The sequence below is a fragment of the Triturus cristatus genome, chromosome 1_2 (genome assembly GCF_964204655.1).
Source record: "Triturus cristatus chromosome 1_2, aTriCri1.1, whole genome shotgun sequence".
NCBI classification, from domain to species: domain Eukaryota; kingdom Metazoa; phylum Chordata; class Amphibia; order Caudata; family Salamandridae; genus Triturus; species Triturus cristatus.
This window is the reverse complement of record NC_140580.1, coordinates 417,178,609-417,203,439: the sequence shown is the minus strand read 5'-3', so window position 1 is coordinate 417,203,439 and position 24,831 is coordinate 417,178,609. Positions and strand designations below refer to the sequence as shown.

At 42.8% G+C, this 24,831-nt stretch overlaps 1 protein-coding gene across 1 annotated transcript in view; it reads left to right on the top strand.

Moving 5' to 3' along the window:
- The window catches only part of PCDH15 (protocadherin related 15), a 2,378,624-nt gene that overhangs the window by 761,397 nt on the left and 1,592,396 nt on the right, over positions 1-24,831 (top strand). The window contains exon 7 of the mRNA XM_085614969.1: positions 23,887-23,997. Coding sequence (XP_085471095.1) covers positions 23,887-23,997 — 111 coding nt within the window. The remainder of the gene's footprint in view (positions 1-23,886; positions 23,998-24,831) is intronic.

Below are 24,831 nucleotides of genomic sequence, written 5' to 3'. Positions count from 1 at the left end.
AAAAAGATATAAAAGGCGATGGTCTCCATCTGTACAAGAGATCAAAACAGAGTTGTCAGCGTATACGAGGGTTGGGATCGCTCTTCCATCTTCTATTGGGACGTCAAGACCATATTCAGATAACAGCCCTCCAGCCTGTTGATATACATAATGAAAAGAAAATGCACAAGATACAGCTCTGTCCAAGTTCTCTTTTTAGGTTAAATTGCTCAGGGCATTCCACATCAGTCCCAAATCTTACTGATCCTGTGAGACCATTATGAAGGTATCTCACAAAAGTGATAAGAGCAGATTCAACCTGCATGGACCACAACTCTACCCAGAGCTTATCTCTATTAGCTTTATCAAAGGCTGAACTGAGGTCCATGAAAGCCTATAAGCCTTTGTATATTTAGTTGATAATAAGTATATATTTAGATTCTGCTCCACCGTACCCTGACCAGGTCTAAACCCATACTGTAGGTCAGACAGAATGTTATGCTCATCCAAATTTCACACATTTAAAAAACAGCCACTGGGACTAAGATGCCTGCTGTGTGTAAATGTGACACTTTGAAATGGTAGAATATTCAACTGAAGGGTTAGCTTTATGTTTATATGCATTATATAAACTCATCATTTAATTTTTTCCCCATTTCAAATTGTCATTACAAACAGCAGACAGTTTACTCCCAGTGGCCTGTAGCTACGGTGCCATATATATAACATGAAAATACAGTCATTTGTTTAAACATGAGGAATTTAAAGTGAAGAAACATGCTTTATAAAACATTAGAAACTTAATTTGCTTAATTTAAAGTAGGGACAAACATTAAGACAATGTTTCATAGAAACATTTTTCTTCACTTTAAATTTCTCCCATTTAAAAGAAAATGACTGTATTTTGTCAGTTGAAAATATGGCTCTGTGTCTAGCAGCCACTGGGAGCAAGATGCCTGCTGTTAGTAAATGCGACACTCTGAAAAGGGATAAAATTAAAATGAAGACTTAGGGGCCAATTATGATGTTGTCCGGAAACTCTACTGACCAAATCGGTTTTAGAATAATTTCCGACCGAATCGGTTTCTGCAAGTCCAACCAAATGATTACGATGCTTCTGGAAATGGTCGGTTGGACTCCCATTGACTTCAATAGGAGCCTATGTTCCGAACGAGAACAAAAGAGGTAGTTGGGGTAAACCTTGCACCCTGTGGCAGGCACCCCATGGTGCCTGCTACACTGTGCATGCATGGAAGGGGGGGACCCATGGGTACCCCCACGGGCCCGATGCGGAGGGCCCCGTGTGAAGGGGGGCCTGCTATGGTCCCCCAAAGTCAGATTCTGACAGCCAATCTGTGCCGGAACAACCAATTAGGAAAGGCTGCGCTTAAAAACATAGGGCCTGATTCACAATGGAGAACTGAGATGAAAGTCTAACTTTATGACTTTTTGTATTCACAAAGGGCATTTATGAGTGACAAAGTTAGACTTTTGTCTCAGTTTAACTTAAGTTTTGTCTTTAGTTTAACTGAGACTACACTCTGGGTCTCAGTTAAACGTAAGACCAAAACTTAGGTTAAACTGATACGAAAGTCTAACTTTACTACTTATGCCCTTTGTGAATACCAACAGTCATAAAGTTAGACTTTTGTCTCAGTTTACCTTTGTGTATCGGGCCCATACAGCACTACTCTGGGACATTTGGTCAGGCTTGACCGGGACAAAGTCAAAGTTTGAGGCTGACCGTGATGGCATCCTGGTCATACAATAAATCGGTGGCCGCAATCAAAATTTTATCTTCACATTTCAAAACGTTCCTGGGGTTTTTTCTTCTGATGTCACTCAACCCTCCACAGCAGGCCGGATTCGGAGAGGGTTCGCTGGCTTGACTTTCCACAAGGCCCTGGTTAAATTCTGGTGGTCCTAAGCCTACGAGCTTTCAGTGGGACAAACCTGAAATCATGGCTGAGTCCCCGTTGAAGGTGGGCAGCTTGACTCTCACTGTGGAGCTTTTTTCCAATGTTCTTCAAGGTTCTCCAAACCTCAGGGGATGCATCCTGAAGGTATCCGTGTAGGTGCAAAGTGTCCAAATCATGAATCCAAATGTCTGGAATCTCCTAGATGGTCTCTGGGATGTCTGGACCACAGTTCCCACAAGGCACATGACCAAATCCTTAAAGGTCCACTGGATGCAATCCAGGATGGGGACTCTTGGTGGAGCTGAGGCAGGTGGGCTCTGTTAACCAGTAGCTTGCAGGGAGTCCCCTCTTTAATCCCTCTTGAAGCACAGCACAGTCCCCATGTCTGCAGTACCAGATTGTGAAGCCGGCGCAGTCATCTAGAGTATAGGCCTTTGGGTGCAAGTCCCGAATCCATCAGGGCAGTCCGGCTTTTCTTTGTAGTTTCAGGCAGCAGATCTGATAGACTATGCAGCTCTCAGATTTGTATTCAGTGTTAGGTAGCGACACGCAGTGGGCACCTCTGTCCAATGAGATGCTGGGTGTTTCCCAAAAGACAACTTCCTCCAAACTGTGGCATCTTCTTGTGCCACAAAAGCACTGCACTTCCAAAATCCAACTTGTCGATTTCTCTCCAGAGGAGTAAGAGCTAGCTAAACCAACCCACTTTGTGGGTCATTTCCAATAGCTCTCCTCCCCCTGACCTCTGCAAATTCCTGTCCTAACTCTGCTAGCTGGCTGGGACCTAGGATGTGGGGGAGAGGTACGGTTGGCATTCCTTACTGATCTGCTGCCTCTTTGAGCTCAGTTTGATTTATCCAGCACCACCTGCAGTACCCATCCTCCCACGGCTACAGAGCTCTCGCCATCAGATAACCTCTGTTCCTGCAAGACCACTTATCGCCTAATAAAAGCATCCTGGCTAAGCCTGTTAAGGCTGTCCAATGAGCAGAAACCACTAGAAGGCTTGGTTTTGCCTTACAGAAGAGAAAGTTCCATAACATCTCTCCTGTACTAGTTATGATAATTTCAAAAGTGACAAGTTGTTGAACTTATCGGTACCAATCTTTTGAGTCTTTGAATGATATTTTTAGCAATATTTATAGCTAAATTAAATATTGCAATGTTACCCTATGGAGCTCCGTATCTACAATGGGGGAAAATGACATGGGTAATTGTCCCCTTCACCAGGGCATACAAAACATATTTTATAGCCCATGCTTATAGTTAAAGGACCCCCCACCCCTCTGACACCCAGGGGAGACCCGGGGGGTACCTAATATGTAACAATAGGGTAAATTTTCACTTTTAGCTTGCCTATACCACCACAGTCGAGTTTGAACACAATTTACATTTATAGACAGTATGCATAGCCAGGTTGCCTTTAAAATGACAGCAGGCACTCAGCATTGCACACATGCAAGTGCAGGAAACCTGCTGGGCCTCTAAACTTTCATGCCCTACTGCATGTTAGGGACTTATAGGTTCCGTCAATTCCAATTTTGAAAATGTAGTTTAAAAGACAGGTTGCAAGACAGGACTGATTTTAAAGAGAAATGCCACTGGAGTCAAACTATCCTGGCTGATGAGGGTTGGAAGACATGGGGAGCAAAACAACTATGGATTTAGGCCCAGATCTCTGTACTGGGGTGAATGTTTGACACTGTGCTGCATTCTGTCCATTAATTGTTCTTTTTTTACTTGTCACCCCGAGTGCGACGGGTATGCCCAGAATTGGGTCCCATGTTCTCCATACCGCTGCAGTCAAGCTAGCCCGGCTGATGAGGGCTGATGCCCCAAAACCGGTCCCAGGATGCTTGTTTCCAGTCCAGGGAGGACTGGGCCTTGCAGTGCGGGCTGGACTATTCCCATGGGGAGCAGGGTCAAGGCTGATTTGCATATCGTTGGGTCTAAACTGGAAAGGCATGGGGAACAAAAACACGATGGATTTAGGCCCAGAATGGATTTAGGCCCAGATCTCTGTATGAGGTGAATGTTTCACATTATGCAGCATTCTGTCTATCAATTGTTCTTTTTGCAAAGGGACAGCAGGCATGGAAGTAGCGTCTAAACTTCCATGCCCAATTGAATACTAGGAACTTATAGGTAGTTTGCACCCCCTGGCCTCTTATCTACTAGAGACTTATGAGGTCTGTCACTGACAAGTGTGAGTGTACCCGTTTACATGTACCTTTTTGCAGATAGCGCTGACCCTGGGCCTCGTTAGCTGAGCACAGGGTACAGTCAGAATCAGTTAATACCAGTATAATTTAGCAAAAATGGGGGTAAACAGGGCAAAAGGATGACTTTCTAACATAGGTCAAATAGGTAATCACCAGGGGTACTATTGCATGCCTTTTTTAAATTCATTAAAAGCAATGCCAGGGGTTCCCTAAATCTGGGCACCATTGCTATAGCTTTCAAGGCACGTCTGACATTGTGTTGAGCGGCCCTATGTGGCATAAATTGACTTTTGTCAGAGTATATTAGAAACATGACTATTTGAGTGAGGAGAGTTGCTAGTAGTTTTTGCAGGATTTTATATTTGGAGTTGAGCAGCGTGATGGAAAGATATGATTTACATGCATCCAGAGCTTTATGTGGCTTAGATGCAGGTACTAGGTGGGCCTCACACATATCCTAGGAAAATCCTCTGTGTGTCTTAGCTGCTTCATATAAGTCTTGGAGAGGTTCCACAAATTATGCTGTTAGAAAGTCAGTTTCTGGTTGACAGAGGTATGCACCCTGTCCAAGCATGAACCACAACACTTCATTCAGTAACACAGTGAAAACACCACAAAAAGACTCCACATCAATTTAGAAGAATAGACTATGAGTTTATAAATAAACCAAGACAAAAGTGACAAAAATCCCAAAAGTAGAAGTCATGATACAAATTTATGAAGACTAAATGTAAAAATAACACTTAGAAGCAGTAAGCGCCCAAGGGGGATATTTGGTCGTGCTGGACCGGGGCAAGGTCAAGAGTTCAGGCTGACCACTATGAAGAGCATGGGCCTAATACAGGAGCCACGTAAGGCCCACTGAAGTAAGTATTGCAACAGTAAGATGCGGGAGCGGCTGAGTTATACGCCAGTGTTGATCCCCCATTTGAGGTGATGCATCAGTTTTCTCCACAGGAAAAATGGCGATGAATTAGTTTTGAAGATGAAGCTCTGATCCGAGATGCATTGGTACTGAAGCCAATCCACTGGGTTTTTTCGATGCAGTCGTGGGGATGAGTAGATTGTCTCTCACTGCAGCGGCAGCACTGCAGCGGTTCCGATGCGTTGTTTCTAGAGGCGATGCGCTGGTTCAGAGTGCAATGTGCTGGTTCTCTTCCCGCAACTACAGTGATGCATTGATTCTGCTTCACACAGCAGAGGATGAGTCAGTTCCACTGGAGTAAGCACCTGGATCCACTTCCAATGGACCAGGCACAGGGGCAGGAGGGGAAAGTTTGAAATAGCTGAGTCTCAAAACAGGAGGCCAGCCAACATGCCCTTGGAGATCAATCTGGGTTCAAGCGAGAGCCCAGTTCTTCCTCTGCAGGGGCAGAGGGTAGCAGTCAGCAGGTCAGCACAGTAGAAAAATAGTTTTTTCAGAGCAGCAGAGTGGCGGTCCTTGGAACAGCACAGCTGTCATTCTGCCTGATTTGTTTACAGGTGGAGAAGTGTCTGATTTGGTAGAGTCAGGGACCCAGTACTTATCCCCAGTTGTGCCTCTAAAGTGTAGGTGACTTCAAAGAGGGGCTTTGAAGTGCACAGAAATCCTCCCTTCCCACACCTAGCTCCAGACTCACTACAGTGGGGTAGGCAAACCCTTTGTGTGTGGACAGGACACTGCCCATTCAGGTGTAAGTTTCAACTCCTCCCTCTCATACTGCCCAGGATGACCCATCGGAAGGCAGACGGTCACTTTGTCACATCTCACCCTCCTTTGTGTGTGGCTGTCTAGAGGGAATGCACAAAGTCCAACTGTCACCTACCCCTGACGTGTAGTGTAAACAGACTGCACGCACACAGAGTTTTATGAGCAGAGAAATGAAATTTTTCGAATAGTGGCGCTTCTAAATAATCATGGTAAATCCAACTTTTCCAACAAAGAGGATTTATCATTACTATTAAAATGGGATTTAACATGACAGACCTACTCTTTCTCAGTTAGGAATTACAGCTTAAGAGTGTAATAAGTGTTTCCCCATGTTAACCTCTGAGAGGGGTAGACCTCACAGTAGTGAAAAACAAATGTAGGTGGTTTTCACTTCCAGGAAATGTAAAACATAAAAGTGCATGTCCTACCTTTTATTTATACAGCAGCCAGCCCTGTGGGCTACCTACGAGGTCACTTATATGTAATAAAAGTGAGGTTAAAGCTTGGCAAGACGTTTTAAATGAGAAGTCGACATCGCAGTGTAAACTACACACACAGGCTCTGCAATGGCAGTCCTGAGGCATGTTTTGAGGGCACTTGTGTGGGTGGCACAGTCAGTGCTGTTGGCCCACCAGGAGAATTTAATATACAGGTCCTTGGCACAGGTAGTGCATTCTACTAGGGACTTACAGATAAATTAAATATACCAATTGTGGATAACTCAATGAAACCATGTTTATGGGATAAGCAAATGCACTTTGTCACTGGTTAGCAGTGGTAAAGTGCTCAGAGTCCTGAGATGAACAACAAGAAAACAGCTAAAAGTGAAGGTAAGCATTCAAGAACTTTGGGGAAGACCACCCTAATACTGTCAGGTCTAGTAGTTGCATTAAAGCAATTATAACATCAGATGGAAAGTTATATGGGACGAGCGTATTGCCGGGAGTCATTTGCTGGACCGTAATTCCCCTCTGCCTCCCCAAGTATGGAGGTGCTCTCGTGTTTGGTTAGCTACCGTACTAATCACATACCTGTGTATGACAGCATTATATGCTCCCCATAGTGTTGTATTGATTCAACTTTTCCCATGTTAATGCTAAAGTTGTGTGTCATGGCTGCTAGATGGGCATACCTGACTTCTTGCTTCTTGAGCACAAGGGACTTATTCGTCAACCATGTGCGTTAGGTATTGGTCTTCCGCAAAAATGCAGTTCAATGGAGCATGATCAGTGACATGTAAGTGAGAGGGGAGGAAATGTGTGGGCCTTCCAAAAAGCAGAGGATATGGAGTCTAGGATGATCTTCAGGCCAAGGGCCCCAATAGTTGGTGCTCCCAATCACGACCCGACTTCCCCCAAATCAATTGGTGTCCCACGAGGGTTGGGTGACAGAAGAAGTCACTCACCAAGTCCCCTACAGGGGGATAATCTAAACTGTCCTGGGACTGCGGTCAGGCAAAACACCTGTTGCAGGGATTCTGCTCAGGAACATAACTAGTATTGGGATCATAGAAAATCGGAAGGTAGGGACTGAGTCACCATACCACTCAGTACCTATGAGACAGAGTCCGACTAGCTATGGTGCCTAACTTGCCCACCTAAACTTACCAGAGAAACAAGTGAATTGGCACCCCAGAACACAATCTCTCAGGGATCGTGGTAACAAGACACCCTTTGGCTCTCTCACTCATAATTATCCACAATAAAATAAGCAAGAGACACAAAGGAAGTTTAGAATATTTATTCAAACTATTGTGTCCTAAGATGCAGTATTCGTGCCACAATTAGCAAACAAATGCATACTAAAAATACTGTCTGAAAGGTCAATAAACCATATATCATAAAAAGCCCTGTCATTTTATAAGACAGAATATCCTAAACCACCCTCACTTCTACTGAAGCTAGAGTATTATATATCAAAGATCTCTGAGATTAGTGGCTGACCCTGTACCTTAGCATATACAGATGAACATTCTACATCTCAGCTGACAAAGCAATCTTGTTCTAGAACCCTCGCCCAGTGTGTGTACTTGAACTCCTGTGCTCGGTTATATGACAAGACATGTGTGCTCATAAACAGCCACAGTGTTCTTGTGTTGTGTCTAGGTGCGAGTGCCTGACCAGAGAGAATAACGAGAAGCCTTGTTGGTTGACCTTGTCTATGGTGTTCAGACTAAATCCCAGGAAAAGAACAGAATTTGAAAACATATGCAGGTTCTATGTGTAAGTACAATGTGGCACAAAAGCAACATGTTTATATGTAATGTGTGCAAAAGAAAATGCAGCCTACAACGTGCACAATTAGGCTAACATAGGTAAAACTACAATGGGCCATGCAGGAAAAACATGAGATACCAGCACAGGGATCCAGTAGTTAGCACCCAAAGATGTCAAGGCATTACCAGCTCTCTTATGCACCCTATAAGGTGGAGGGGGTGATCTGTCATTTTCTCCTTCCATCAAGATGTATTTGAAAGCCCAAGGGGGTCATACATGAGTATGTGTCGACTCCACTGAGTTGTCCCCCACTGTTGAGGAACTGCACTCTTTGGCTACTCTCCAGAGACTGTGCCCAGGGGCTTCCGCCAATGCAGAAGCCGAGATCCCCCCCAAGCATGAGGGCAATCTTTGCAAAGCAATTCTGGAGCCATCCATTGAGGGTAAATCAATGGAGTTTCAGTCTTTGCACCGCTATGTTTGATGATTAAATTTGCGTAGTTGTGCCGTGCTCCAGGGTATCACTCTCTGAATTGAGTGTTTAATGAATATATCTGTGGTTGCACCCCCAAATTCATGGGGAGTGTCCCCCAGGCACTGAACTGGTCCTGATGACAGGATTCAATGAGCTTATAAAAGATTTAATAAAACATTTATAGTCCGTTGTAGTTGATATGTTTAATATTGTTGTCTCATCACAATATTAATGACAAACTCCAAATCCCACAATGCACGGTGTTCACAAAGTTTGTTACTTCATGTCCAGCATTGGATCATGCATATTTTCCTCAATCCCAATGCATTTCGGCATTGTGCCTTCGTCAGGGTATTTGCTGTGAATAAATGTAATTAACTTTAGGTTAATGTCATACAAGAAAAATGCCACATGCTAATTTAGTGCTCCCACGGTGTGCAGGTGTAATAGTTAAAACTTTTTGATTGAAGGTATACCGCTTTAATCTCCATCTTAGTTTGGTGAGTGAGTAATGTTAGAATCACCGGTGTTATGGACCGTACGTAGAAAAGAAGAAAATACACAAATTAGTGATGGTAAAACACTCAATGGTCTTGGCATGGATGATTATACCCAATATTAATAGTGCAATTCACGTGCCTAAAATAAGGTGACAGTGATAGCTGCAAATATCTAAGCCATGCGTAAGTGAAAAAGGAAGTCAGATGTTGTTTGTTGGGATGACGTTCGGTGTTTTTACATACGAACAGTGCACATGTGGTTGATTCGCATGCTTTGGAAGCGGCGGGGTGACGAGGCTGACTACAAAAGGTTTAGATGCGCGTAAATTAACTGAAAGAATCATGCGTCTCATTATTATTATCTGCGCATCATCAAGTCATGCTTTACGTGCATTAATATCCCCAAGCCAAATCGTGGGTAGCTCTTACCGTGATCGTGTATATTAGTGGGTTAGTCTAAGCATCATTCCTCTCAAGGACTGCGATTAGTGTGCGTCGGTAACCCGGAAGTGTACTTAACGGCATTTGCGAGAAAAGTGTACTTAGAAAGCGGACTAAGTGAAAGCAATAACAACAACTAACGGTGATGGTAAAATACATTATGGGTACATATTCAATAAATGAGTAATGTGAACGTAATAACTAATGTGACTATATAAGGCTGCCAAGTGTTTCATTTGTGGTGTTGTCCTTGTATTAATGTGTATATAGTTGGGATATGGTAAACAATATCAATCTCGGTACAGGTGTCTCATTAATCAATTCGTTAAGTCCAAAGTGGATTTCCCTAGTGTATTAATGCTGTGTGTGTTTGAAAGAAATACCTAATTCATCAGTGTAAACCTTGGGTTAAACATAAATGGTGTCAGTTATACAACTGTCAAACAGACAAAATGTACATGTAATGAAGGTGCAAAATACAGGCTCATTTTTTACAGTCTCACAAATAGCATTGGAATTCCATGCGCTCGTTCATCCCGTCAGGTTTCAACGAGTTCAAGTAGCTGACCCAATGGTTTTCACGTTGTAATAGCGCATCATGGTTGCCTCTTCCTTCTTTCCTTGCTGCCACCTCCAAGACGCAAAACTTTAGTTGGCTAATGTTGTGAACTGCTTCGATGAAGTGTTGTGCCACTGTGGACTTGATCTGTTTCGTTCTTATGTTGCTTTTGTGTTCATTCAAACGTGTATTGATTTTTCGTTCTGTTTGTCCAATGTAAGATTTTCCACATGGACATTTAAGCATGTAAATTACGTTTGATGAGTCACATGTAGCGTTTACCCTTAATTTGATTTTATGGCCTTTCATAGGGTGATTGATATATGGTCCTCTGATCAAGTTATTGCAATTGTTGCATTTCCAACAGGGGGTATTGCCTTTGAAAGTGATTTGTGGTTGTGGGTGATCTGTGTGTTTTAGTATTTCTCCCACATTTCTATTCCTTGTGTATGCAAAAATGGAGGAAACACATGACATACCAGCACAGGGATCCAGTAGTTAGCACCCAAAGATTTCAAGGCATTACCAGCTCTCTTATGCACCCTATAAGGTGGAGGGGGTGATCTGTCATTTTCTCCTTCCATCAAGATGAATTTGAAAGCCCAAGGGGGTCATACATGAGTATGGATCGACTCCACTGAGTTGTCCCACACTGTTGAGGAACAGCACTCTTTGGCTACACTCCAGAGACTGTGCCCAGGGGCTTCCGCCAATGCAGAAGCCGAGATTACCCCCAAGCATGAGGGCAATCTTTGCAAAGCAATTCTGGAGCCATCCATTGAGGGGTCACAGCAGTAGAGTAACCCTCCTCAGTGTGCAGCCTCCATATGGCAGATCTGCTCTGTTCAGGGCTCCCTCTGTACAGTGGAGGTTACGTTTTGGGCTCCCTACCCACAGCATCACTAACAGTGTTCCGCAGGAGGGGGTCCTAAATAGCTTATAAAGCTGTTTTAGAAAGGATTATGTAGGATTTCTGCGGATCCTGTGCAGAACTCTAGAAGATAGAGTCTGCCATGTTGGTCTCCAGGACACTTCCCCTCATATCAGCTTTAAATTTGTGCAAAGTGACAACAATGGATTTTTTTTTCTTTTTGAAAGGCAGGTTGGCTTGGTTTGTACACTTAAAAAGGTCTGCTTGCTTAAAGGAAGTAATGTTAAAGATATGTTCAGAGCGTATTTGTTAAGGATAATGCTAACATTCTGGCATGTGTAAAAAATGAATTTTAATGCAGGCACATATATATCAATACTGAACCCTGTCTGACAGACCAATCTATTTGGCGTGGTCCACCGACATCCATTGGTTGATGGCTGGAACACCAGGAAAAGCATAAAGGTCCCAAAGTGTGATTCACCAAATGACGAGGCGCAGGAAAAATTCTACCAATCTGTCAAGTCTATTTAATTTTTGCTTTTCCGAAAAAACCCACCACTTTCAGAAGTTCTTTATGAAAAACAAATACCTCTACCAGTGAGGCAAAACGACATTGCACCCACTCTGCAAACTTCTCAATCGTCTATGCAACCACCAAACTTGTATATGGTCCTGAGACATTTTTAGGATTGGCAATTTGAATAAACAGATGATTATTGTGAGCTATAGGCCAGAGAACAACTTGACTATTTTCCATATTAGTAGATGGATGAGCTGCCATCTTGCCTTTCATTCATTACATATTTTGCCTGTATGTTCCCCTACCGCCTCTGCACTTCCACATTAACCAGACATGTCGGTCTTTCGGAGTCTTGGAGTCATTCCCTAAAGCCAAAAAACAATTGCTGCCTTCTTTTGGTTGGCTGTTATACTCCCCTAAGCTCAGAAAGCTTCCTAAAGCATTTTTATATCTTATTCTGAATCCACACTCTCACCCCATAAATTAGCAATTTACCACCTCAAAATCTTTACTGTTGTTGAATATTTCAGAATAAAAGGAACAGTTCTAAACTGTTTACTGCCTATCAAGTCATGGAGAAAACTGACTTTTAAAATGAGCTCAGTTAGATTTTATTGTCAATCTTCATCACCACTGTTTTACCTACCTGCTTCTCACCTTCTAAAAAATCGTCTATCCTGGAAAAATTGTTGTATGAGAAGTGCCATATCGTCCAGCCAATCCCCATTGACTTTGAAAGTCTTTAGTTATCTGATAACTTTAATTCCTATGTCTTTTGCTCTATTCCTGTTATCACTAATGCACAATGTTGTATTACTCATGTCAAATAATAGACCAGTGGAGACGGTAATATCTCTTACTTATATACAGATTAGAACCTTGAGCGCCCATGATCTCTTGTGAAATTCGGGTTTAATCTGAGAAATATTACAATTGACTAGTAGAAGCTTATGACCATTCAAGTCAGTCCAGGCCACAGTACATTTTCTAGAGAATCATACTTCATCTAAAGTAGTCCTTCAGTGTGCTCTTTGTAAACAAGTAGACACACTTGAAATCTTGTCCAGGGCTCATGCATGCACCTCGGATCCCGCCCTTCCATTTCAGTCTATGATGAAACTCACCTGATAAATGTGCATTTTGTTGAAGAGCAGAGTCAGTTCCTTTAGCTATGAGCAAAAAACAAGATGTGTTTACTTTGAGGCATGGTGAATATCAGGATATGTGAAATTCGCGTAGTTTGATTTGACTAATTATGGCAAATTTTGCCAAAACTTTGTAAGATTAAGCATAATCACACTAAGTGCAAATCCATATTTTTGCACTATATATTTTAGTGCGAGATAGTTCTCACAACGGTCTTTGACTCAAAGACACATTTTGCGCAAACGAAATAGCACCAGAAAACAAAATCGCTGCAATCAGCTGCTAGCATTCTGTTGTTCCCGTTGGTTTGCAGTTTTTCACTTTTGGGGTAAATATTTATTGTGAATGCAAATTAATACGCACAGTGAAATAATGGCACAATTTTAGGGATTTTGCATAGTAAGTGTAACACAATATTCCTGCAATTTTGCTAATTATGTCTGCATAATTTAAATTTCGCCCAGGTATGGTGGATATCTTACGTGTATTCCATCAGGTAATCTGCACTGCACCTGCATTTGACTCCCAATATCTAATGCAGTGCCGATCTTTCATTAGAATCATATTTCATTTAGAAAAATTAGGGATCTTTGTCTTAATTACGTCAATGCCATTGAAACTATGGCCAGGGAGGGTAAAGAGAAAATGTCAATGGGATAGATAAAAGGATGAAACCCCTGAAAGATAAAAAGCTTAGTTAATAGTTTGATTTAAAATTTTTGCTTAATAAATGTAAGATCTCATTTATTAAATATAGTAAAGCAAATTTCTAACTCCCAAAAAACAGAATGCCACTGTAACTCTTTACATTTGTGTAATGGAGTAGCTGGTAGGATAATACGCATTTTTTTTTAGAATGTACCATTTATGTAGTGCTACATTTCAACTGCAAATGATGTGCTAAGTGGTAGAGTTGTAGTGTGTGGAGGAAAATTGCAGTTCAGACTGTTCCCACTTCTATTTGTCAAACTGAATAGTGCATGTATTTATGGAATAATAGAAACCACTTGGAATAAAAGCTATGCTCTTCAGTTGCATGGGGCAGAATACCAGATTTATAGAAGTAGTAAATCTTAATTCACACAAACTTTCTCTTCATGAGACAATTTCTGAAAGTATATTACTGAATGGATCGAAGCATATGAAGGTGACATAGGAGTAGTCGAAACATTTGACAGAGAACTTCATGTGCCATGATTACCTGAAAATAGAAACATAATCTACTGTATCCACAAGTTCGCTCAAGGCCTTATTCAGGAAATGAAATAATAAAATTAAGTGCGGACATTTACATCTCCTCCTTAATGTACTTTAGCATTTTCTTCCTAATTACAAACATTTCTATTAGTATGTCAGGAAAGATGTACCAGGAGCAGATTCCCAGGTAGAAACATAAGAATGTCACATGACGTGTCCCATGCGCTCCTATTCTAGAGAGCAGAGTTCTATATAGGGTAGAATTCTGCAGAGGGGAATAGAACCTCCCGTGCACATGCCCAGTTTTTTTCTCTGGAGGTGAACCATTTCCCTTCCAATCCTGAAAGAGGCGTTACAACAACACTTAGCGGGAGTTAATATCCACCCATTTGCAGGTAGGGATGAGGTTGGATCTAAGTTTGGGAATGCATGGAAATGTACTGGTTTGTGGGCTTTCCAAAATGCCCAAGGCAGCCATGCATTTAAATGCTAACTCCCCACCCCTTGGTGGGATTTACTACTGACGATTTCTGGCACAGAAATCCACAGTAGTGAGTGCTTTTACGCCTGCCAAGAACCCCTTTGAAAATACCTGGTAGATGCAAATGAGGTATTTTGGACTGCAAACATATGTTTAAAGATATAAATATCTTTGTGACTAGGCCCCTGGATCTTAATATAGAAAGAAACAGTGTTTTCATACTTTTATATGAATCAGCCGAGAAAGAGATCCTACCCGTCTCCATGCTCTTACCAAATGATATGGGTTCTTTCCCACCCACTACCAAATCAAGCAAAAGTTTAGTCATGCAGAGGGCTATTTATGGCTGTCTTCATTAGAGTGATATAAGAGGTGTGAGTCCAGTGCTTAATTTGAGCTGGTGGATTCCGGTGCTCAGCACCGGCACTTAATCATCAACACCAGCGCTCTTAATGAGTCCCAGTTAAGGACACATTCACATTCGTTTATGGTAGGCACGGAGAGATTAAGTGATTTGCCCAGAATCACAGGATATTGAGCCGACGCCGATACTGGAACCTGGTTTCCCGGCTCCAAAGTCGGCAGCTCTGGCCATTATGCCGCATCCTCTCCCCACTTTCATGGTTGGCAGTTTATTTTGTTTTAGGCGGCGCTAACAGGAGAAATGGGCTGGTGCAAGCGGCCTCCTGACGAGAGCCCCGGCACTTATTTTTTTTTTACAAATTAACCACTGTGTGAGTCTGAGAGACTCAGACACTTCCTGCCGTGCACTCAACTAAAATATAAATTGTACAACGTACACCTTAGTGAGACGGACAGGGGCAGGAGGGTAAAGGGGTGCCAGAAAAAGGAGGTTATTATTCTGAACATTCTTAAAGTCCTTTAAATGTACTCAAGCTTGAGTAAGAACTTGAGAAAAGCGGGGGACAAAATAGATTGGCAGGTTAAGCACATTCTACAGCAGAAACTGGAGAGCTCTTAAAGAGAATGCAAGCATGGCAGACATTATGCAAGCACAACTTAAAATTCCATTATTGAATAATGGGACTGTAGAACAAAGGGACAATTTAAGTACATTTCAGAAACCATGACACTAGCAGAATACAGGCTTGAAAATGTAATAAGATAAGAAAGGTTGCCGGGTGTCAGTTGTAGTGATCTATCTGTTACCTACGTGACATTGGTTCCAATATCAGTAGGATAGTTTGGTGTGTCAATGCAGTTTCTGGTTAAGCCACAAAAAGTGAGGCCTGCAGGTAAACTGCCTATGATCTCAACTAATTTGCTCAAGAGAGTAAGTCTCTGTTACAATGAACTAGTCTGCTACTTGTGTGCAGATTGCTGGTTCCTTAACCGGGAAAGAGCACGAGGGAGAGAGGATGCTGATGGTAGGCATTTGATGAAGTTATACTTTATTTCAAAGAGCAGTGGAAGACTTCACAGAACAGCACAGGTCCATGTGTAAGTCCGGATTGCCTTGATCAAGAAGCATTGCTGGAAAGCATAAACAAGTATATTGAAGGGTGTGTGCTCATTCCGTATTATAAAAATGCATGGAGGTGTTGACTCTCTAATTAAAACAGCTAAGAAGGTTGAGCTGTAGGATTGGAACTGTCAGAGTCTTTATTAGATAAATTACAATACCAATAAATGAAACCTCCTCAAGAAAAGAACTCAGTCAAAACAATAAGGGTTTATTCAAAAGTAATTTCACTACAAAACGCAAAAAGTTAATTCTTGAGGAATCAGCAGTCATAATAGGTTGACATTAAAAATTGAAGCAAATTAACATAAGATCAATCTCTGAAGCAAACAAGCGCTTCAGAACCGCATAAGGGTAAAAAGTGCTATATAAATGCTATAATACAAAATAGTCAGAACCAAAGTATAGTTAAGCAAGAGCACCTACACAGTCTGACTCCAAAGAGTTCGCCAAAAAACACTAAGGGGAATATTTACATGTTTTATGGCGCAGGGCAGCACAGCAAGTGAACTTGCTACTCTGCCGTGTGTCACAGGGACAGGGCATGAGTATTTATCCAATATGGCACATCCCTGTTCTTTTCCTTTGTACTGGTGCTATTTTAGCAGCCTAGCGCTAACGCAGGCACTTTTGCACAATGGTGTTAGGGTGCCTGTGTTGTTGCAGGATTATGTTTGTGCAGGAAGGTACACCTTCATGCACAAAAATAATCCTAAGAGGCGTTTTCCTTTTTCTATGTGTGCTGCAGAATGCAGCACACATAGAAATTGGATGTAACGAGGCAAAATAAAGGTATTTCTCCTCTTTACGCCTCTCCTGTGGAGGCGTTTCTTTTTGCCACATGCCCAGGTTTTTCAAGGTTTGGTAAATCTGGGAATGTGTCAAAAACCATGGGAGGTGCATGGGAACACCCACTGCAACACCTGTGGAACGCCTCCCTTGCACAGAGTAATGCATCACAGCGATCTGCACTGCATTGCATTACTCCATATTTTTAAGCCATTCAAAGACACAAAATGTGGCTTTGCGTGGTTTCATAAATATGAATTAGAGGTTTGCATCATGCATGTACCACATTGCGTGACACAAGCATGACGCAAAGCTCTCATAAATGTGCCCCTAACTATAAAGTAAGTAAACAAACTAATACAAATTCTGCTAAATTAAAAGGCAGAGAAAGTCAATGTATAAACCAAAAGACAACCTGAACTTGAGTCTGCTCTGCAAGCAACTGCAAAAAGCTCTAGCACATCTCTCTATGACATCACTTTAGACAAAAAAGCCAAACACTTAGGGCTAGGTTACGAGTTTGGCACGGCGGTCACTGCCGCACAGGAGGTTCCACCGCTGAATTAAAACTTTGGCAGTGGACCGCCATGGGAATGCCCGAACTGCCAGGGATCGGCGATCCCTGGTTGTGGAGCAGCTGTGTGAGGCCACAATGTACCTGGTGGGGGTGCTGCGACCCCGCCAAGCATATTACACATTATTCTCACTGCCAGCAGTCTCATGGCAGTGTTCATGTTATGAAACTGCTGGTGGTGAGGAAATTGTGTGGTCCTACAGGGCCCCCTGGTGCCTCAGGCCATAGGGATACATGCAGGGGGGCACATGGTGTGCCCCCCTGTCTGCATGCACACCCAGTTTCTGCATGGCTGGACTGAACAGTTCATGCCGTGCAGGAACTTGCTTCGGCATTTCCATTACCGGGCCTTTTTCAAAGGCCCTACCATGGGAACCCCAAAGGACTGCCCACCAGACAACGAGAAAACTTGTTACCTATGGGGTGGGCGGTGGTAAAGTTTGGTGGTGCAGGACCTGGCGGTGGTGTGCCACCCCACTCCTGCAATGCTAATTTCTTAATCAGGCCCTCAGTCTGGTGAGACGTGAGGTGAGAGGGCTGCATTAACAAAGATAGATTCACGAAAACCAATCACTTTTCAAATCTACAAGATACATCAAACCAGATACATCTGCAAAATAACCCCGGGCATAATGGTCGTGGTGGGGCTATGCAGAGGGCCACGGAGTTGAGAACAAACTCCGTAAAGCTCCGCTACGCCACCCGCCTTCCACCCCCCTATTAACAATTGATTACAACTTAAATAAAAAGACTTTAAAGTAAAGAAAAACCATTTACCCTGGCTGCAGCGTCCCCGGGCTGCCCTCCTCCTCTTCATCGCCGTCTCTGTGAAAACTGCGCGTGTGCACACACCCGTGCATGTGGAACGCGGAGTAGGCAAATCTCCGCACACTCCGCGGGCAGAGCGGAGGTCTCCGCCCAGGGTAACTAGAAAACATGTACTTTCCTATATATATAAAGAGGTGTACATAGGAAATTAACCCCTTCAGCGCGGCGCGGATTTCCGCGCCACGCTGAAGGTTCTGTGCGCGGGCGGGGCCATGACGGAACGGTTCCGTCATGCGCACAGCGTAACCGACGTGCATGACGGAACCGTTCCGTCATGCGCGTCGAAGGGGTTAAGGAGATGACTTGACATTTAGCTAATACAGAAATACAATAGGCAGTTCAGTTAATGAACAGTCCCTAGAAACTAACTTGAACTAAGGACCTCAAATGTTATAAAGACTGGAACATCCTAAGCATGGCTTCTTTGTGAGGAAGGCACATTGATGCACATTTCTGCACTGTAAACAATAGAACAAACTTAGCTTCTATTTTGTTGATTTTCTGAAATGGAAAAGTAGACAAAGAAACTCATGAATGTGGAAAATGTTTGTTCACATAAAATAGAAGTGTGCTTTCTTTGATGGCATATGATGTAAATGCAAGTTGGTTAAGGATGAGCCAGGCTAAATTAAATACACCTAAAATTAGCATTATGTTCTTATTATTAAAAATGGTCTCACTGAGGCTTGTCCACTTTTGTCTAACGTTCCCATACAAACTCCCTACTTCCCTCCTCCACTTCCCAAAAAAAGCAGCCCCATTATTGAACAGGGAAATAAGTTCTTCTGTTCCCAACACAGAGATTGTGTGTCTGATTTATATGTTGTTAAGAAAACTCTGTCACAACGGTGAATGAGTATACTTACCGCCAACATAATGATCCGTTTGCCTGAATCCGGACCTTTGTTATGACCACAGCAAAGTGTACTCTGTCTCTGTCATGGTAACACCCCTCCCACGGTCCAACAACGTAAGGGCCGTCAGATGTTGATCTCTATGGCAATGAAAAATGGCTAATGTCTCCCTCGCCATGGGAGATAAGGTAAGGGGGCATTGCTTTTTTATTTTCAAAATGAAAATCCTGCTTTAGAATTTTCTTTTTGAAAATGAAATTAAATACGTTTGATGGATGCCTCAGTCATATTTTGGAGCTGTGCAGCAAACTCAAAAAGCATTTATAGGAACCAACATGGCAGTCATTTCTAAATTTGACAAGCAGGGACTCTGTCAGGGTGACAGAATAATTTAGTCCGTTGCCCTGACAAACTTACATCTGTCAGCCAAACTATAAATCAGCTGGCGATCTAAATAAGCAAGTGAAAATACCTTATAGGCCAAAAAAGGAAGTACATGCTGCTTTACAATGTGAATGTTATTTCTTAAGAAGATAATCACAGAGTCAATAAGCCACACAGATTTGTCACACAGATTTAATCACTGCTCCATCTCTGGAAGGAAGGAGGAAGGGTTGCTTTAAGTCAATGCTTCAAATGATCAGAGGTGCACGCATGTCTCTTGCCTATCTGAAATACTACTGATCACTGTTGAGACCCAACAATGAATTTGGCAAACTAGACTGATTGCCTCTGGACCTAACTAAAGGCCATATTGAAAAAAAAAAAAAAATTATTGAGGGAATAAACCATCCGGCATCAGCAAATCAGAACAGATACATCAATATCTCAGCACAGTACGATCTTGGATAACAACAATACAATGTGTTCAGAGCATTCCCCACTTAAAACAGTAATTGAAGTGGAAAGGATTAGACCTGAAGTAAACAATATTTCCAAAATCATTAAGAATGTACCAACAGCAGATATCTGCATCTAAACTCCTTACAGTGCGTAAAGCGGAATACGTTTCCCAATAAACAAACCTTGAGTACCTAACTCTAATAACAAACCCTCCCCCCCTCCTCCCGGGTCACAGACATAGAAATGTTATCGACTATGTCATATGTCACTTCATTCGACTACTTTGAGTATCAGGGGACTACTGTACGTGCAGCCTGGAAGTGTCCAACTACTATATTACGACTGCAGCAGCAGCTTGGTCTACCGGAGTTTCCTCAGAACCCTGCATCCCAGCAGCCTCCCCCAAGGGAACTAAAGGCCATATAATGTACATTTTCTGTGGGGTGAGTGAGTTGACATACCATGCACCACTGTTCTGAAGATGGCATGGTACCAGAATATTGTAGCCAACATATTGTCTAGCACAAATATAGTGTATCCTAACAAAATATCACCCGGCTGGTGGTAATACATCTATACCAAATGTGGAATACTTTAGTAAAGGATAGTAATGTCAGAAAATATTTTTGTTACCAAAATGTTGACATACAACCCAAAGAAATAATCCTCTAGGTATGGCCATTGCAGGGAAGTAGGATCTGCTTCTTATGGTTACCCCCACTTGTTGCTTCATGTTACACTGTTTTTGACTAAGTCTGACTGGGATCCTGCTAATCAGGACCCCAGTCTATCTGCTTTCTTCCTAAAATAATATGTAATGTACTTAGGTACACTCCAGATACTGGGGCACCCTTGTCAGTTTCCTAATATATGATACCCATGTACCCAGGGCATAGGTACCCCAGAGGCCTCCCATGGGCTGAAGCATGTATTATGCCACCCATGAAAGTCCCCCCTCTCTTGTTGGACCCATGAGGGGCCATGCAAAATGGATCTACAGGCCTGCCATTGTGCATGTGTAAGTTGGTGCATGCATCTCTTACTTAAGATATAGGTTTACTATATCACTGCACTTAAAACCGATAAGTCACTCCTATAGCAGGCCTTGACAATGCTGAAGGCAAGGTGCTTGGTTCTAAGTGAGAGGGTGCCACTGCATGAGCAGGACACCCTTGCAGCCTACGGAGTCCATTCTCCCGGCTTGTTAGTGCTCCAGCCATTTACAACATATAGCGTGTCATGATTGACCGTGTGATGACCAACTCTAAAATGGCTGAAAATAACCCTATCATGTTTGGTGTCAAACATTTATGATCATACCCCCACAACAGTAAACGCTGTGGGAGGTATGATTCCTTTCCTCAGAAACTAGCTTTGTGGGCTCCCTGGTGTTCCCGGTACCAGCCTTCTAGTCCTGGGCAGCCCAAAAGGGTTGCTGCCGACCAGAGAAACATTTCTGCCCTCCTGCTGCTGAGCCAAGCTCGAGCAGGGGAAGGCAGAACAATATGCATTCTGTCACAGGGAGATGTGACCACTTCACAGACAGGATTTAGTGTATTATGGCCTGAGTGGGTGCACTTGCCAGCGACTGAAAGTCTGCATGAAGGGCACATTTGGTGTCCGTGTGCATCGTCCAGTTCAAACCAGTCCTGAGAGCTGTTGGCTCCTGCCCGGTGTGAAACTGGACAAAGAACATGGGAGTAACCTCCCCACTGTCCAGACCCTCCCCTGGGAGGGTCCCCTGAATCTGCTCAACCCTCTCCCGTGGGTACAAAAGGGCTTACCTGGCTATAGGACCCTAGATTCGACGTGGACAAGATTCTGATCAAGAAACCACTGGCCTTCGACCGTCTGGACACTCTGCACTTCACTGGACTTCGTATTGCCCGACTAATTTTCCCTTTCCGTCTAAAGCATTGTCTGTGCCCGTGCACCATACAGGCTCCGTGTAGGACCTGTGGAGCATCAAGGACAACTGAAGATATCTCCCTTGAAGTGAAGGATTCACCTTCCTGCAATCGCAGGCACCACATCTCAACTAACTGGTCTGCTGCTCCTGAGCTCCTATGGACTCCGAAGGCTCCAGCAACACAGGAGGTGGGTTTCAAGTCCCTCAAGGTCCAAGCTGCCTTCTTTCCAAGTCTGAGGTCAGAATCCATTGTGGGGGCTGCAATACTTGTATCCCTGTGCACCATGTACTTTTGCAAGTCCATATGCTTGTTGGCATTCGAAAAAACAAGTGCACTGGGCTTCAAGTAGCCCCAACCTCTATCACCATTTCCACCAAAGAACTCTGGCCTCCTCACACCAAGTGCTCCGTGGGCTGTTGCTTTGTGAAACTGCTCTAGGTCCCATAGCAACTCCTGTGTTTCCGGCCTGTGGGTCCTCTTGAGGGTAAATGCTGCTTTTCGTGGGCTCCACTGGTTGCTCCAGGCATGCCCCAACTACCCTGTGTTTGGTGAGTCTCCTGGACCTTGCTGGTCCGATCTGTAACCTTTATTGACCATCTTTGTGGGTTGCCACTGCCAAGGATTGTTGGTGCTCCAGCCGGACACTGACCCCCTTTGCACTCGGCATCCTTTGTGGGACAGCTCGTATCCAGCTACTGGTCATTGTCGACATCTCCTGGTCCTGGTGAGTGCAGAGTCAAGAACCCCCTCAACGTACTTGAAGCACCCATCAGTGGTCATTTGTCTACAAAGCCTCTGGTCACTTCTGAGTGACTCAACTGCTGTCCCCTCTGCTTTCAAGTACACTTTGTCTAGAATCCACCTTTGGATTTCAACTGACACTTTTTCTTCTTCCCATCAGTGGCTCTTCTTCGAAGTCCTCCATAGAGATCGACAGCAGTTTTCGACGCCACTTCAGGCCAAAGCACCCGCCTTCCCTGGGATAGGTAACACTGGTAATATGGTATACATGAGTGGGGTGGCTCTCAAACCTCCTAACTTCCAAGGGGCTACTTCGAAGTCCACTCAGAAGGGTCCTTAAACTTTAAAACTGCAACTGCGACTCTCCCATAGAATTGTCCGGCGCACGCGGTTGTGTTCCCACACTGCACCCGTCTTCCGTGGGGTCCCTACTTACTCACCTTGGGTGGGTTTTGGGGTCCCAGCGATTCTACATCCTCTAGACACTGTCTTAACTCGAGTCGTGGTTCTTATACCACTAGTTTAGTATATGGTTTGGTCTCCCCCTGGAGCCCACTGTGTATTAGTGCCATTTACTATTGTTTCTGTGCTACAGTATTGTGTGCTTTGTGAGTATCTTCGTGTAGAAGATACTGTGTCATACTTAGAGTGTGTTATAACAATAAATACATCTTTTTTACAATTACTGTGTGGTTCTCCTTTCATTTAACCAATACTATAAGGTTGCATTCTGGTAAAACAAGCTGCTTAACATTCCTTAAAGACTAAGCCTGAAGGCTGCTCTCAACAGCTACCACTTGGATAGCTTTCTAGGGTTATCTTTTACTTCTTTAATCACCATAAGGGTTGTTTGGACTGGTGCAAGGTTCCCACTTTAATTAGTGGACAGCATGTACCAGTCCAGCTTCTCACAGCCATGGACGGAGACCTCTTCCCTAGAACAACTACTCAGAACAGTAGTTCAAAATTTCTGGTATTAATGTTTAATGGTCTTCATGCTCTGACTTTATATAGACCTTCGCATTACCTATGGAGAAAGGGTTAGGTACTTTGTGGAAGGATATTGTTGAGTTTTTAAGTAAAAGAAATAATAAGAAACATGCAGAATTGGGAGTATAGAGAATTATTGGTAGCAAATGTAGGAGAACTGATGTTTCTGAGACTAGGAGATGTAGGTAAAAGCAGACTTATGCACAAGAGAATCAGAGAGGGAAAAAGTCAAGTGGGCAGGGAAACATGGAGACAGACACAAGGCAGTGATAAACCAAAAGAGATGGGCCTCCAGAAGACAGATCCTATCTAGAGATCACTTGTATACCTTCAACCCTCACCCTCATTGGTCAGTCACACAATAAATCTAATGTGATGATAGGTAAGAAAATTCCCAGCTCATCCCTAGCCATGGTCAGAATAAAAAGAAAACTTCCATCTTTCACTCCACCTTGCCCCTAATAGCATTTAGTACATGATTTAATTAATTCCATACCCACATTGACTGCAATCATTTGTTTCATATGTTAGTATTACTGGAGGTTTGAATACTATTATACACATATGCATATACACACAATTGCACATAAAAATCACACAGAGCTAATCAGAAATTCTCTGAACTAATTTGTGTATTTTATTTTACCCTTCACAGGCATCCAATCTGTCTTTTGACATTCCTCTCACATTGTCTGGAGCAGTGGTGCTGAGGCGGAGACTGAATTATGAAGAAAAAACTCGCTACTTGGTCATAGTCCAGGCTAATGTAAGTGTTAAATTCCACTCTGTTTTCTCTGTAGTCTGTTCCCTCTTGACATATATTTAAGAAGTATGGTTTTCTAGAACAAGAGTATTCTTTTATATAATTCAACACTGTTAAATTATTACCCGCTATAGGTTCATTTCTTTGCTTACCTTTAACACATTTTGACATGTAATTACCAGCTGACAGGAGCACATTTCTATTGTAAGAAAAGAAAATAAACATTAGGCTCAAGAAAATACCTGTGTATTATGTACTTTTTTTGTGAAATGTGCGCACCTATATATACCTGCTTTAAAATATATAGCAAGACAAATTATTAAATGGGCACGTTAATTGTAGTTTCATGGGCTCTCAAAAACTGCTGTTTAATAAGCCCGTTTTCCTTCAAGATCATCTCATGTAAATTATTCTAGTCTTATCGCAAATTAAAGGGAAAACGCTTTGACAAAAGTAAACAGACACTTTATATGTCCAATAACCACCAATCGGAAAAAATGATTTTTTTTTTTTTAGTCCTACATCTTAAAATAATCCATTCAATGTCAAACAACCTCTTTCTGACCATAACTCGGTAGCCTCTGTGTATTCCATTGATATAAATAGTTTGGTTAGGTCACATGGATGTACTGCATTTAGAGTTCCCAATTTAAGGGTGTAGGAAATCTGCCTTTTCATTGTGGTCATTCCTGATTGATCATATTTTTCTGCACCCTACATTGTTTTGCTGACTGTAGAACTTTACCTCTGCTAACCAGGGATAAAGTGCATTAGCTCCTTCTTTCAGCTTTTTAAAATTAAGAAATTCTGAACTCTAACATTCAACTTACCTATAAG